Source organism: Rhincodon typus, chromosome 19 (assembly GCF_021869965.1).
Source record: "Rhincodon typus isolate 14 chromosome 19, sRhiTyp1.1, whole genome shotgun sequence".
Lineage (NCBI taxonomy): Eukaryota > Metazoa > Chordata > Chondrichthyes > Orectolobiformes > Rhincodontidae > Rhincodon > Rhincodon typus.
This window is the reverse complement of record NC_063350.1, coordinates 11,825,563-11,841,342: the sequence shown is the minus strand read 5'-3', so window position 1 is coordinate 11,841,342 and position 15,780 is coordinate 11,825,563. Positions and strand designations below refer to the sequence as shown.

General features: G+C 41.6%; 1 protein-coding gene across 1 annotated transcript in view; it reads right to left on the bottom strand.

Moving 5' to 3' along the window:
* ppp1r16b (protein phosphatase 1, regulatory subunit 16B) overlaps positions 1-15,780 on the bottom strand; it is a 154,793-nt gene that overhangs the window by 21,337 nt on the left and 117,676 nt on the right. Inside the window, exons 4-6 of the mRNA XM_048608268.1 lie at positions 11,269-11,414; positions 10,413-10,516; positions 1,678-1,802 (exon numbers count right to left, since the gene is read on the bottom strand). Coding sequence (XP_048464225.1) covers positions 1,678-1,802; positions 10,413-10,516; positions 11,269-11,414 — 375 coding nt within the window. The remainder of the gene's footprint in view (positions 1-1,677; positions 1,803-10,412; positions 10,517-11,268; positions 11,415-15,780) is intronic.

Here is a 15,780-nt window from a genome sequence, read left to right as displayed (position 1 = left end):
GTTGTGTGCCACTGAATGTGGAGTTAAGGCACCAGCAGAATAGAACACAATGGGACACATTCACTTAAGGCAAACAGATGAGTGCTGGGATTTATTATGCAAAAGCATTTTTGTGCTTTGCTTTCCTCATGACTGTTGCAGCCACATGCTTTCAAGATGTTATAAGCCATTTTGCTCCAAGCTAATCTTCATGACTGAACGCTGCATCAATACATGTACTTCATTTCTAATTTACAAAAGGCTTTGAAATTTGGAAAGCAAGCTTCCGGCAAACAATATCATTAAAAGCAATAACGTAAACCGAGCATCCACAAACTCCCCAAACTTGACAGCACTGAACACCTACAATTCTTAGTTCCCAAAAACTACCAATCTAGGATGATCATAAATTCTCCGAATAGTGGACAGCCAGACCTAAATAAAAGGACTTGTAAAAACTGCAAATAAGAGCTGAAGCATGGGATGAAAGTTGGCTAAATAACATTCTGAATGATTATTGCTCATAGAATACCTACAGTGTGGAAGCAGGCCATTTGGCCCATCAAGTCCACACCGACCCTCAGAAGAGCATTCCACCCAGACCCAGCCCTCTACCTTATCCCTATAATCCTGCATTTTCCATGGCTAATCCACCTAGCCTACATATCCCTGGACATTATGGGCAACTTAGCATGGCCAATTCACCTAACTGTACATCTTTGGATTGTGGGAGGAAACCAGAGCACCCGGAGGAAACCCACGCAGACACGGGGAGAATGTGCAATCTCCCTTGAGCAATATGTCCTCCCTATAAATAGCAAAGTCAGATAATTAATCTCAAAATTAACATCAACAGGATTATCAAAAAGTCTGGTCATTACAAGTCAACATCAGATAATTTATCTAAGATTTAATGACAGATTAAATACAAAATTGCAGTTTGGGATCAACCAAACAAATCCCCTGTAAATAGAAACAAAAACAGAAATTGCTGGAAAAGCTACCCCACCCATCTCCCTATTTTCTGCAATATAAACTGACATTTTCCCAGCCACCATCAGTTCTGAGGAAGGGTTACCCTACCCGAAACATTAACTCTGTTTTTCCCTTCACAGATGCTGACAGACCTGCTGAGCTTTTCCAGCAACTTTGTTTTTGTTGCTGGAAAACCTCAGCAGGTCTGGCAGCATCTATGGAGAGAAATCAGAGTTAACATTTCGGGTCCAGTACCCCTTCCTCAGAACTGTCCAAATAGATGCTATTTATTCCAGAACAGCAAGAGAAGTGAGGGAGGATATAAATTTGGAAAATAAGTTAATGTGGTGGTCATTTTCCAAAAAGGATCATAAAATAAATCCAGGGAACCTACGTACTGTTTATTCTTACTTCAATGTCATGCAAACAAAAACAAAAATGAGGTTGCACCTTCAAGGTCAGAATGCCTGGTAAAATGTAGGCTTACCTGCATTAACCGTTGACAATGATTGCATTAGAATTGAGATAAGGTGATAAAGCTTAGGCATTCTTGCCACGAATATGGCTGATTTCATTTCCAAGACTTTAGTTCAATAATTGTAGGGTTAAAACAAATTCTAAATAATATTGCAATGAGCATGACTTCCCACATTTGCTACTCTTCGGGTTCAGCCAGTGGTAGGGTTAGGTCAACCTGCATCCAATGGTGCCAATTCTACTTACCAAGGTGGCACCCTGAGCATCTCTTGCATTCAGATCAGTGCCCGCCTGAATACCTTCTCTGATGTCTACAATCATTTGCTGTTCTACCGCAGTGCGGGTTTGGTCAATTTTCTCCTGAGTGATCCCTGAGCAAGAATTGAAGATGAAAGCTGGTTAATTCCTGTCAGTTTTAACAATTAACAATTCCTTGTTAATTCCCACACTGATCATACGCAAACTACACACAGGGAATTTGCCAACATTATGGATGCAAGAAAAAGGGCCGTGAAGTAAATCAGCAAGAGGTTACATACATCCAGGAAATGGAAACATTGTGAGTAGAAACTTTGAAAGCAGACCAAAGTCAGAGCTGTTAATAATTGATGGCTATTTTGTTTGAAAACGTGCTTGTTTATATGGGTTGATTGGTGCATGCAAATTTAGGTACTCCGCACAGCATCCAAACAAGAAAAGTATTTTGCCTTTGAGATATAATTATATTTGGCCATCTGTTGTATACAAAATAACTGGAAGTAATATAACAGAGGAGCGCCAAAAAAAACCCCAGTAAATATCACCGAGATAGGGGGTGTCTGTTTTTTTAAGTAACTGGTCGATAAGTTAATATAACATAATTTTTTCTTCATATTGGTTAATTTGTTGTTCCGGTATAGTGAATTTGCAGAAATAAAAGGTGGCACCAAAGAATCTATGTAATTCGTGGTAAACTTGGTAAATGTCACTCTGTTCCTCCTCTCAAAGCTAGATTTCACCATGAATTGGACAGGAATCAGCTTCCCAACTCTAGTTGTTTGTATTCCTGGAAGTTCCATCATTTCCAATGATTCTTCCCTGCCAGTCAGCTGACCCATTTACCCTTCCCCCATCTTCTACACATTACAACTGATAAATAAAAACAGTCATGATTTTTTTTCTTGTTTGCTCAGAACAATGTTCAGGAGATTAATCTTCAATTGATGGAGACTCAAGGATAATTGTGGAGGACTGGCAATTCTAATAACGCTAACTGGTTTCACTTATACATAGGATTTCACAGGACATATAGCAGAAATACAGATCATTCGGCCTAACCTATCCTCGTTGATCGTTACATTCCACTACAACCTGCTTCCCTTTCTTTTGTCTATGTCGATCATTGTAATCATATATTTGTTATTCATTCACGCAATAAGTGGGCATCACAGGCAAGTCCTGCAATTATAGCCCATTCCTACTGCCATTGACAATGTGTTGGTAAGTTTTCTCAATGCCTTGCTTGGGCATTTCAGAGAGCAGTTAAGAGTCAAACATATGGACATGGGTCTGGAGTAACATACAGGGCAGACTAGATAAGGATGGCAGGTTTCCCTCCCTAGACTAAATAAATTATAAAAACCCAATCATCTGATAGCTTAATTTGGAGTAACATTGGCATTAGAAAAAAAACAACAAATCCTCAATTTCCTGTGACTAATGTTGGCTGAGTAAGGAGCCAGATGAAACCCACTTGGTACAAATCAAAGACAACATTGCAATGCAGTTGCTGGACCAATTAAATGTTAGCTTGGTTGGATTAAACAAAAGTTTAAGATCCCACCATATAGGGCATAAGAGAACAGCTCTTGCAGTGGTGGTGTCCCTACCTCTGAGCAGGAGATCAACGTTCAAGTCTCACCTGCTCCAGAGGTCTGTATTAACATCTCTAAACAGGTTGATTAAAAATATCCACAATGTACAAGAACAAGGGTGAGTGGTGTTTCGCTTGGTGCTATCAGTCAGAAAGTCTGGTGAGGCTTGGGTTAGCACAGCAATCTTTTAATTCTGGCAACTGGATTCAGTTCTAGGCTAGACTGATGAGATGAAAAAATATCCTGTGTTTTATTGCTTTGCAAAACCGTGTTTGGACGATGTAATTCCAGCTCCTGGTGGGTTCGTGTCCACTAATGAAACTGTTCCCTATTCAGTATAAATTGGTAACCTTAGCCAGAATGGCCACAAAACAGGAAAAACAACCTGTCATACTACATCTGGAGAACATGTTATTCTGAGGTTAGGCCTGGGATATTTCATCAGGGCTGAGGGAGCTTCGTTCTGCATCTGATCATATTACACTTAATCTCGGGAACTTCTTGGCATTACTACCGAGCATCTGTTACAGGAAGGGCTCCAGTCCCAAATATTAGCATCCTTCAACCTCCTGGACACAAAATTCACCAAAACAAAACTGTAACCGAGTTTGGGACCCTCAGACATAAAATAAACTCAGTCAATAATCTCCTTATACAGACATTTAGGGGGCTGGTTGAATTCACAGACTCTGTAAATAGAACGTTTACAGTGACTCAAACCTGTGAACAGTCAAGACACAGATTTTCTGTTCAGCTTGATGAAGCAGTCAGGAAGCTACTTGAGATGGATGGAAACAGGCTACATTGTTTGTACTTTGCCAAGGCTCTCATGCCCTTTGAAACCCTACAACGATCCATTCTCCAAACCGGCCTTCTGGTTTTAGACCTGGGTCAGTCGATGGCATTCTCACTTCAGAGGTTCACAATTCCACTCCAGAGACTGGGGAACAAAATCTAGGATGACAGAGGGAATGCTGCATTGTTGGAGGTGAGATGTTAAACTGAGGCACCATGCATCTACACTTTCAAATTGATGTAAATGAGGGTAGGGGGTTCTCCGAAGTGTTTTGGTCATTATTTACCCTTCAAGAAACATCACTAAAACAGATTATCTCAACAATTAGCACACAGTTATTTATTGGTGCTTTGTGTTCAAATTGGCTGCCCAACTTTCTACATTCAGCAGAAACAATAAGCAAAAGTGTTTAGTTAAACCTTCAATCCCATGTGTGCACATATATATAATTAGAAAATATTATTTGTGGCTTTCCAAACTGTCAACATGGCAGAACTGTTCGAAGAAATGCTTCATCAGAGTTTAGCAAAACAGGTAATGATGTAATGGAAGTGATGACATAGTGGTAATGCTGCTAGCCTGGTAATCCAGAACTCCAGACCAATGTTCTGGGGAAATGGGTCTGCATCCTACCATGGCAGATGGTTAAAAACTGAATTCAATGGAAAGGCTAGCCAATTGTGGCCATGTAACCATGGATGTTTAAAAAAAATCTGGTTCACTAATCGCTTTTCAGGCTAGCTCTACTTAGTCTGGCCTACTTGTGACTCCAAGGAAAGTGGAGTTGAATCCCAAAATCAGCAACGTTCATACTAGCCGAAAGATCAGCCGCAAGTGGCTGAATGGTCTTATTGCATTGTGGCATGCAGTCAGTAGGGCGCAGGAGAAACAGAATACAAAAGAAATGATCACATGGCAGAAAAGAGAGCTCATTGAGAAGAAAAAAAAATCAGCATCAGTCTGAAATAACTCCACAAGGCCAGTATCCCTTCACCAAGGCACCCTTCAGTTACTGGTGCACAGTACATAACACTGACCCAGCTAGCTCAGAGCCAACTCCTGGAGTAAGCAGAACCTCTGACACTTTATATCTGTCAACCCCGGCTCCCTGTTTGGACCAGGTTAACAGCCCCAATCAGGTAACCCACACTCTATGAGATCCACCTGGCTCACCTCATTCCAAGTCCACCACAGGCCAATGCCAACAACACCAGCTGCAGAATCTCATGATTTGGCCTTTACAACCCCCATAAGCAACGTTCAACCCAATGTCACACTGGGGTACAGGCAGTTCATTATCTCCCAAGATGGATGCATGCCATCATCATTACCTTAGCTTTTCACTGTCTTAATACAGCCAGCTCAGTGGTTCACATTAATCTTAACTGACCACTTCTTGCACCAGGATTTCTTGTGGCTGAGGCTGGAAATGAAATGATAATCAGTGTCTGATGAAGGGTGGTTTATGCTGTGTCATTGGGCTTACTATAGACCCAGGTTATAACTGCTCACTCTCATTTCACCTTACAGTCAGCATTCATTCTGTGGCATCAGCCAAGCTTGGGATTCAACTCCCTCCCCCACGGAAAAGGAAATTTGTGCGTCACCCAGTGACAGCAAGGGGGAAAAAAAATGTCTTTACATCAGAGATAGTAGGAACTGCCGATGCTGGAGAATCTGAGATAACAAGGTGTAGAGCTGGATGAACACAGCAGGCCAAGCAGCATCATAGGAGCAGGAAAGCTGACGTTTCGGGCCTAGACCCTTCTTCAGAAAATTTGAAGTTCAGTTACATGATTTGGTTTTAATGTAGGAATTTACAAAAATGAAGGTCTTGCTGACAGCAAAGTGATAATGACCATATTATTTAGTTTTGCAATATGGACTGAAGGGTATATACTGACCAGGAGAATTTTCTACTCTTCTTCACAACTGTTGACAGGATTTTATACATTGACCCAAGAGGGAAGAGTGACCATCAGCTTAATATTTCATTCAAAAGACGTCACTTCTAACAATGCAATACAGTCTCGGTGCTCCACTGGACTGTCAACCTAGATTTCCATCTCTGGAATGTGACTTGAACCCAAAACTTCTGACTCTGGGGTGACAGAACTACCCATTGAACCAAGACTGACACCTGGTACACGTGAATACACATTGGCACCATTTATTGGCAGCACGGTGGCTCAGCAGTTAGCACTGCTGCCTCACAGCGCCAGGGACCCGGGTTCAATTCCACCCTTGGGCGACTGCCTGTGAGGAGTTTGCACATTCTCCCCGTGTTTGTGTGGGTTTCCTCCGGGTGCTCCGGTTTCCTCCCACAGTCCAAAGATGTGCAGGCTAGGTGGATTGGCTATGCTAAATTGCCCGTAGTGTTCAGGGACGTGTAGATTAGGTGGGTTATAGGGGGATGCTCTCAGGGTCGGTGTGGACTTGTTGGGCCGAAGGGCCTGTTTCCACAAGTAGGGTTCTATGATTCTATAAAAATATATCGCAATCTCTTGCAATCTGGAGGGAAAGACACAGTAAATACAACAATGATATTTCACCTCAAAACAAACATTAATTTAAACATTAGGTAACATGAGGAAATCTTAATGAGTTGGAGAAGATCTGGCGCAGTTACATACATCCCACATCTATGACAACTGCTCAAATGTGGGACATAAGGTGTGATATGATTTGGGATCTCCTAAGGTTATGAAAGATGATATATAATGCGGGTTCTTTCTTTGTTTATATACACAATCATACATCCCATGCAGGTGTACTAACACCATTGTTGCTCATTTGCTCAAACTGGAGTTAGCTTTCAAAGCAAAGTACTGCAGATGTTGAAAATCGGCAATAAAATCAGGAAGTGCTGAAACACCCAGCAGGTGTGATACCGCCTGTGGAGAGAGAAACAAGTTCATGTCTCAAGTCACTTATGACTCCAAGAGTACATCCAGCACTTCCCATTTTTATTACTGGAGCTAGCTATCCTAAATAAAGATAATTAAATTAAATCTATTTTGTAGCAGCGTGATGGTTGGTCTGTGCTTCTTTCCTGTGGAAGATTTGCACTTTTAATGTAAAACATTCCTGTTGGAAAGGAGCTGAATGGGGATAGAGGGGAAAGCTCCTGTTAGGGACAGTTTGCACAGGGCCTCCTTGACAGAATCCTGAAGAATATAAACTGAGCAATGTGCTGTTCACTCAGGGGGTTGTGATTTTTTAGAATTCTATACCTAACAGGGTTGCAAATGCTCCATCATTGAGCACATTCAAGGGTAAGAATGAAATATTTCTGACTGCTCAGTAATCAAGGGAAATGCCTGTGGGATAAATGCATAAAAGTAGATCAACATCAAGTTACTAAAACATGGGGTAACTGGAAGAAAGATCCAAACTTTTTGATGTTAATTTGCAATAAATGACATTTACAGTTTCACAGTAAGAGGCCAAAACTGCAGTTTGTAAAGAAATGGGAGGTACATGAGGAGCTATAAATTATAAATCTGGTATGCCCAACCTTTCCTGACAGAAGGAATTACTGGAATGTTTACCATTACATTCCTCAAGCTGTGCAATCCTTTTCTAAAAATGTTTTAAAATATCTCGTGGGTGTTTTTTTTGTATTGCAAAAGCCACAATGACAATAGGGTTAACTCTTACAATGAAGGTGTGATTTCTTTGTGGCTGCATTTTCAACTTACTCTTGCTTTGATTTCTCTCGCTGCCTAAACTATTCCCTCTGGCTTCCTCCATTTCCTTTGCCTCCCTCAACCTATCCATCTCATTTACTTTATTCATTTACAGGACATGGCATTGCTGGCAAGGCTTATTACCCATCTTTAGTTGCCTTTGAGAAGGTGGTAGTGGGTCTTATGCTATGGGTTGTTTACATTGTTGACTATCCCAGCATTTATTGACCATCCCTAGATCCCCTGAACCTCGTTCTTAAACCACTGTAGTCTGGATGAATATAGACCCACAATGGTGATAGGGAGGGAATTCCAGGATTTCCATCCAATGATCATGATATCTTTCCAAGTCAAGAAGGTTTGTCATTTGGAAGGCAGCCGCAAGTTGCCAATGTACCTTCTGACTGTCTGTCTTCGGCAACACAGTGGTTCAGTGGTTAGCACTGCTGCCTCACAGCGCCAGGGACCTGGGTTCGATCACAACCTCAGGTGACTGTCTGAATGGAGTTTGCACATTCTCCCTGTATCTGTGTGTGCCTCCTCAAACAGTCCAAAGATATGTACGTTAGGTGGATTGGCCGTGCTAAATTGCCCCATGGTGTCCAGGGATATACAGGCTAGGTGGGTGAGCCATGGAAAATGCAGATTTACAGGGATGGGGTGGATCTGGGTGGGATGGTCTTCAGAGGGGCTTGATGGGCCGAATGGCCTGCTTCCACATTGTAGGGTTTCGATGATTCGATGAAATATAAATTTAGAACATAACACTTTGCAACAGCACTGACTACTGTTGTTCTTATGTGTCTGTCTAAAGAGTGTAAGATTGGAATTGCAATGGGGAAAGGGGAAGAAGAAAACAAGCTCATGGTGTGTACAGCTTTTATTAATTTAACAATGTCCGGCACAATCTCTCCCCCTCCTTCCCCCACATCCAAAATAACTGGAGATTGTCTGAGAATCAACGCTCCAGTGTCTGCTCCCCCTCACACATTGGAAAAAAAATCCATTAGCTGCTTCAATCTGTTATACACAAGCTGAGAAGCTTAAGAGTCTTTTTTTTTCCTGAAAAGGAAGCATTCTTCGTTAAACTATACTTGGAATAATGTGTTCAGTTCTGGGTCCTAAAGTATAGAAAGGATATACAGGGAAAATGATTTAGGAGCTTGATATAAAAAAATGAAAACATTATACTTATCAGAGAAGACTAAGCAGGCTGTGCCTCTATTATCTAGAAAAGAGGAGGCTGTGATTGACGTTTTTAAATGATAAACTGAGTTGACAGGATAAATTCAGAAAAAATGCTTCCATCTGTGGGGAATCCTAAACCTCGAGCCACAGATATATTGACAATCACCAGGAAATCCATCTTCAATAAATCCACTACGGAGTTCAGGACAAATCTCTCTGCCAGAGAATGGTTAGCATGTGCAACTCATCACCACAACGTATAAGAATACAGGAAATTGGAGTAGGCCATTGAGCCTATTCAACCATTCAACTGGTTCACAATCGATCTACTTTTCAATGTCATTCCCTCACACATCCCCATATCTTGGGGAGGTGATGGCCCAGGTGGTATTATCGCTGGACAATTAATCCAGAGACCCAGACATTGTTCTGCGGACCTGGGTTCAAATCCTGCCTTGACAGATGGTGGAATTTGAATTCAATAAATATCTGGAATTAAGAATCTAATGATGACCATGAATCCATTATCGATTGTTGGAAAAACCCATCTGGTTTCGGGGAAGGAAACTACCATCCTTACCTGGCCTACATGTGACTCCAGATCCATAGCAATGTGGTTGACTCTTAACTGCCCTCTGGGCAATTAGGGACGGGCAATAAATACTAGCCTAGACAGTGACGCCCACATCCCATGAACGAATAAAGAATAAAGATATCACCTGGTCCGTGTAAAATCTAGAAATCAATCGAGCTCTGTCTTGAATATTCTCAATGACTGAGCCTCTGCTACCTTGTTGGGTAGAGAATTCCAAAGATTCATCATCCTCCGAACGGTGAAATTCTTCCTCATCTCAGTCTGAAATGACCTGCCCATTATTCAGAGACTTGTGTCCCTTGGTTTTAGGCACTCTCTGCTGGGGAAACATCTTTTTCTATAACTATCCTGATGAGTGCAGTGAGAAGGTTACATGCTTCAAGGAGATCACAGTAGTGATTGTAACGAGGTCAGCCAGATGGACCTCATAGAATGCGAGTACCCAGATTGTGGCTGTTAACGTGGTCCAATCGAGGAGCCCTGGCTGACAGAATAGGTGTGTCAACATCCGGTTCACTCCGAGAGCTGGGTCCGGGGAAGCTGGGCTGGTGTCAAGGACTCTCTGCGCGTAAATAAAGTGTGACTCAGTGACGGGTTAAACTCTACAGAATAAAGGCCAAGTCTCCCCCATCTCTCAAACATTGTCGAGGCAAACAGCAAAAGATGTATTACAGGGAAACTGAATGAAACATATTAGAGAGAAAAGAATATAAAGATGTGCAGATAGGGTTAGATGAAGATGAGTGAGAAAACACTGGTGTCGCATAAACTAAATAGATTGAATAACCGATATCTGTGCTGTAATTCCAGATAATCATAGTGAACATAGCCACAAGACTATATTGTATTCATAGACTTACCCTGATTAACCATTGCTGTCTCGATGATCTCCAAAGTCCGATCATCATCACACAAATCATAGGGCATGTTCCCATCTGCATTGACTGCCAGCAGGTCAGCTCCTCTACAGTAACAGGAGTGAGAATGAGTAACTTGAACTCTCAGATCATGTTCATACTTTACATGCAAAGGTGCCTGCCTTGCTCTCCAACAAAATTTGACAAAAATAAAAATCTCTCTTTGTACTGAAAATACCACTCCTCAAATTAATCGCCTTTTCCTCTCAGACAGGACCAAACCTGCAGTCTGCATCCGCTCACTTTATTTTCATATTTACGGCTTTCCTCATGCCATCAAGTTTAAAGTATACGATATATTTTCACAGCTGTTCAACAGGACATTGAATAGAGGGGAGTATTTAATACAATGTTGCAGCGGACTTTATTCTGTCAATCAAATTAGGCCTATAAAGATAATACAATTTATATACAAGTTTATTTTATTTACGTAGACCTCTGTCACGTTCCAGTTTTTTGGAATAAGTATCCTAATAACTCAAAGGTAATGAAGGGAAGTGGGTGTTCCTCTCTAGGTTTTGGGTTAGCAGCAAGTATTAGAGCCAAGATACACTACTAATCAGAGATCTTGTGACACAGTCATTACTATTATTTCCCCGAGTCCAAATGGGACCTGATATCGAAGGAAATGATGTTAAATATCAACCTGCAAATCATTCCAATACAAGCCAACGGCTGTTGGTAAGAATGAGAGAGATTCCTGGTTAGTCGGGCTAGGCTGAAATGGGGATTTAAGTCAGACTTTGAGGTTTGGATATTTCCTCTTGCCGGGATCAAGATAAAAAAATAAGAGACTGACCGTTCGATGAGAATTTTCACAAGATTGGTGTGTCGACACGTGGCAGCTGCATGCAAAGGAGTCCACAGCTCATTGTCCTTCGCATCGACATCGGTGCCATGATCCAAAAGCAGCATTACCATCTCTTCAAAGTTATCAATGCAGGACTGGAAAGGAATCACAAGGCATTAAAGAGTGACCAGCACAAGAATGAAAACGTTTGCTTAGAAATATACCCATTGTTACTGTCCCGCAACATATTTGTTCTCAGGATATGGGCGATACAAACAAAGCTGCATTCTCTACCCATGTCTCACAGTGGTGAGCCATCTTATGCTTTCTTTTATTCTTGCATTCATTCATTCGCGGGATGTGGGAATTGCTGGCTGGGCCAGCATTTATTGCTTACTCTTAATTGCCCTAGAGAAGATGGTGGTGTGCTGCCTTCTTAAACCACTATAGTGGACCTTGAAACAACCTGCTAAGCGTTTCAGAAGGCCTTCAGGCTCAAGCCTGAAGTATGAGAATGTGGACCAGATCAGTGGTTGATCACCTTTGATGCAGGACACCATTTGGGTTTTTATCGTAACATAATAAGACCATTTTTTTCTGGTGGCAGCACTAATTAATTCAGTTTCACCCTGTGCCCTGGTGGATTTATACCCACAGTCTCTGGTTGCTGCTCCAAAGACATAATTATTTTACCCCATCGCTACTTGGGAATCCTGGAATCATGCATTATATGTATTCACTCACATACTCATGGACATCGAAACCAACAGTATCTGGGAATGCATCGCCTCAGACATCAATCAGCCAATAATCAAAAACAATTCAGAGATAAATAAACAAGTTCTTGGGCTTTTTGATTTGTAGCATTGCCCGAATCAATGGATTAGCAACATATTGTTATATACTCCATGAGATTTGCTACCTAATACAACACCAACCAGTATATGGTCCAACTGCAGGAATACTCTTTTGGTTCTCACCCTTACGTTGTGTTATTTCTTATATTGCTTGGCATTTAAGGCCACAGAGAGTGAGATCTTTGTTCTGTATATTTCAGCAGTTTTAAATATTGAAAGTTGACAGAACAAGATCTTTCCTCCAGGTATTTTATTCAATTTAGTTTCCTTCCCTTTCATCTGATAGGTGTGATTGCCCAACCCCTGAAAATTGGGCTTCGTAGCTGGCACATGGGCCACACACCTTTTTGATTTTGATGGCCTTCAGAGAAGGATGAGGCTTTTCATTATGGCAAGGTGGAGACTAGGAACTTGTAGTGCACAGAACAACAGCTGCAAAGTGTATATCACAGCACAATGCAGCAGAGACACTAAACTATTGCACTGCCTATTCATTAGCAGGGCCTTAGAGAATCCAGAAGCACAAGTCTTACACAATGGAAAAACTCCACATTAATAAACAAAGCACACAAATAAAGAAAACCCTCAGGGATTGAAAACATGTGCCTACTCATCATTTTTCCCCCTTTCAACAATATATCCTTAAGCAATGATCTTTTTGTTGAGAATTAATTGACAACATATATTTTCGCACTCCACTGCTACTCTCATGACCCTCTGTCTGCTCTCTGGTACTCTCCCTTAACGTGACCCCTGTACAAAATCTGCACAATTTTCTCCTCTAAAACTATCATGTGGAGGTGCAGGTGTTGGACTGGAGTGGACAAACTCAGAAGTTACATGACACCAGGTTATAGTCCAACAGGTTTAGTTTGGACTATAACCTGATCTGGTGGGACTTCTGACTTTGCCTAAAACTATCCTCAAAGCATATTTCTTTGACGTATTGACCTAATACTCATTTTGTGAACCAAGTGCCAATATTTTTCTGTTACTGGTTCAGTGAAGCATCCCGGGATGCCTTATTATATTAAAGGTACTAATGGAAGCTGTTGTTGTTATCATTCAAGGTGACAAAATAGGAAATGCAACACATTTTCACATTCTATTTGCCAGTTCCAGCATCACATACTGTCTGGGCAGATGTAGCACCACACCCATGGATCAAGACATAGGGACTCTGGAATTTAATAGCTTTTTCCTATATATTACAAAGTTATTTCTGAGCACACCAGACATCATACTACCACATCATTTGTTCTGACACCTATGAAAACCCTGTTACAGCTACACCTACTTTCTCTAAACTTTCCCTCAAGCTACATGCACCGCATTTAAATTATTCTCCTTACAGTGGATTGAGTCCTCCCAAATCCCTCTAAGTTAGCTCTGTGCTCTCAACCTGACACCTCCTAGAGCACTCATTTATGGTTGCAAACTCGCTAAGACTGCCTTAGAAAATCAAAGAATTAGAGGAAACTGCTGCTAGCATTCTGGGGAAGGATCACCGATACAGTGGGGAAAAAAGAAAGCTACCCTTTACTCCCCAACTTTCTTTGAACAATTCTGTTTATTAATTACAAAATTATTAAAAGAGGAGGGAAAAACTGTTTGTTCTTGGGCAGGTTGGAGACAATTTTATGTAACCCCCAAGAACAGGACCAATCTTAACAGTTAATCTTACATTCACCTCCCCAACTCCTCCCTCTCTACCTACAACAGATTGTCCATGTACTCTGTGTGCTGACCTGCTAGGATTTAAGAACAGGATTTCCATATAGTGGGACGAAACCATGAGGGGAATGCAGGCTCTCCCTACAGAAATACTACTTTCTAACGGCGACTGTGGGTTAGATTTTGGTTGCTTATGCAGTTTAGGACTTTTAAAGTGATAACTACAACACAAACTTTTAAACTAGCAGAAATGCCAAAACAATTAAATGTCAGTTTCCAGTTCCTGTGGAGAATGTAGTGTTTCTTCATGGTTGAAAGATATTGCTCACAGTAACTAATGCACCCATCCACTAAATACTATATTGTAGTTGTTCATCTATCAGTTAACAAGGCACATTTCAGGGACTGAAAGTAGCACCCTTCATGTAATCTTATTAACAGCCTCATGATTTCTCTCCTTGGTTGCTCAGAGCAGTGTCCTTTAATTCCAGGCAGCTCCAGGTCAATCGTAGGGAATTTACAGCCATAGATATATGGCCTAATTTCCATTGCTGATTCAATTCCCTGGCCATATCTCTCTCCTCCCTTCATAATCTCTTTCAAACCTAACCCACAGACCAAATCAGGGTTGGTTAGTTCAGTTGGCTGGACAGCTGGTTTGCCATGCAGAGTAATACCAACAGCATGGGTTCGATTCCCGCAACGGCTGAGATTAGCATGAAGGATTCTCTTTCTCAACCTCTCCCCTCGCCTGAGGCAAGGTGACCCTCAGGTTAAACCAGCACCAATCAGCTTTTTCTAATGACAGAGCGGCCTGGTAACACTACTGCAACTTTACATTGGCCAAGCTTTTGATCCTCACATCTTTCCTCATCATGGTGTCAGTTTTGGTCTGATTACACCCCTCCAAAGTGCCTTGGGTTGTTTTACAATGTTAAATACTGGTTGTTGTTGCCAGCCATAGAGAGCACCTACTCACTGCGCACAGGAAAACAACAGGCACACCTCAGATCACACTGCTCTGGAACGTGTCAGGGAGAAACACAACTAACCTGCCACACTTCACTAAACATTTAGCCCCTACAGTTTCTTACATTCAGTTTTTTGGAGGAAAAGGTATGTGGGTGGGCCAATCTCTACAATTTGAAAGCAATCATTTACCAATGTGGTTATTTTATTAAGTGGACAGGAGGAGTGATTCAAGCATTGTCAAGAATTAGGGGAAGTACATTACGTTAGATACATGGACACAGAGGCAGAAAGAAAGAGCCAAATCTGTCACTCTCTCCTAATATAAACACTGCATCTATCCCACAACGAGTTACGCCCGTGTCACTATTGACCAATTTGTAACAAAGCATGAAGCTTGAACAGCTTAACCTCAAAAGGAAGTTACTGAGAAGATGCCTAATAGATGAACATTAGCCAATGTTCTCCATGAGTCATTCAAGAAAGGAGCCATTCACATTGTAACACACCTAATCCAAATTAACTTTGCCTGCACCTTTTGATGGTTATCCAGCCACAGGCATGATTCCAATCTCCAAGAAAGCTTCGAGAGTCTGCCAGAGCCTCAAAACCTGCCCTGAGTTTAAGAGGACAGAGTATATCATGAAAGTTCAGTATACCACATGCAATTCATAACAGAGGCTTCCACAACATTGTATCATTTGCACTTGAGCCTGGCAAAACATGCAAGGAGTACCCACCCTCTCCCCGGCAGTGATTTCTGAAGGGAAATCGCAGTCTCTTGCCAAAGCCGGTTGTTAAATTGTCTGACATTTCTGCAGTGATACAAATGCATTCTTCCCTACCTCCCACCAAGTCACATATGCATACTTCATTCCCATCTTTCAGCTTATTATTCCTGCACTCTTTGCCTGCAAGAAGTGAGGAAATCTCTTAGCACCCTTCTGTCTCCACCCCATCCACCTCCCAGTGGGCAACAGTCTTATAATATTGTCTGCCAGCACTGCCAACATAGTATTTT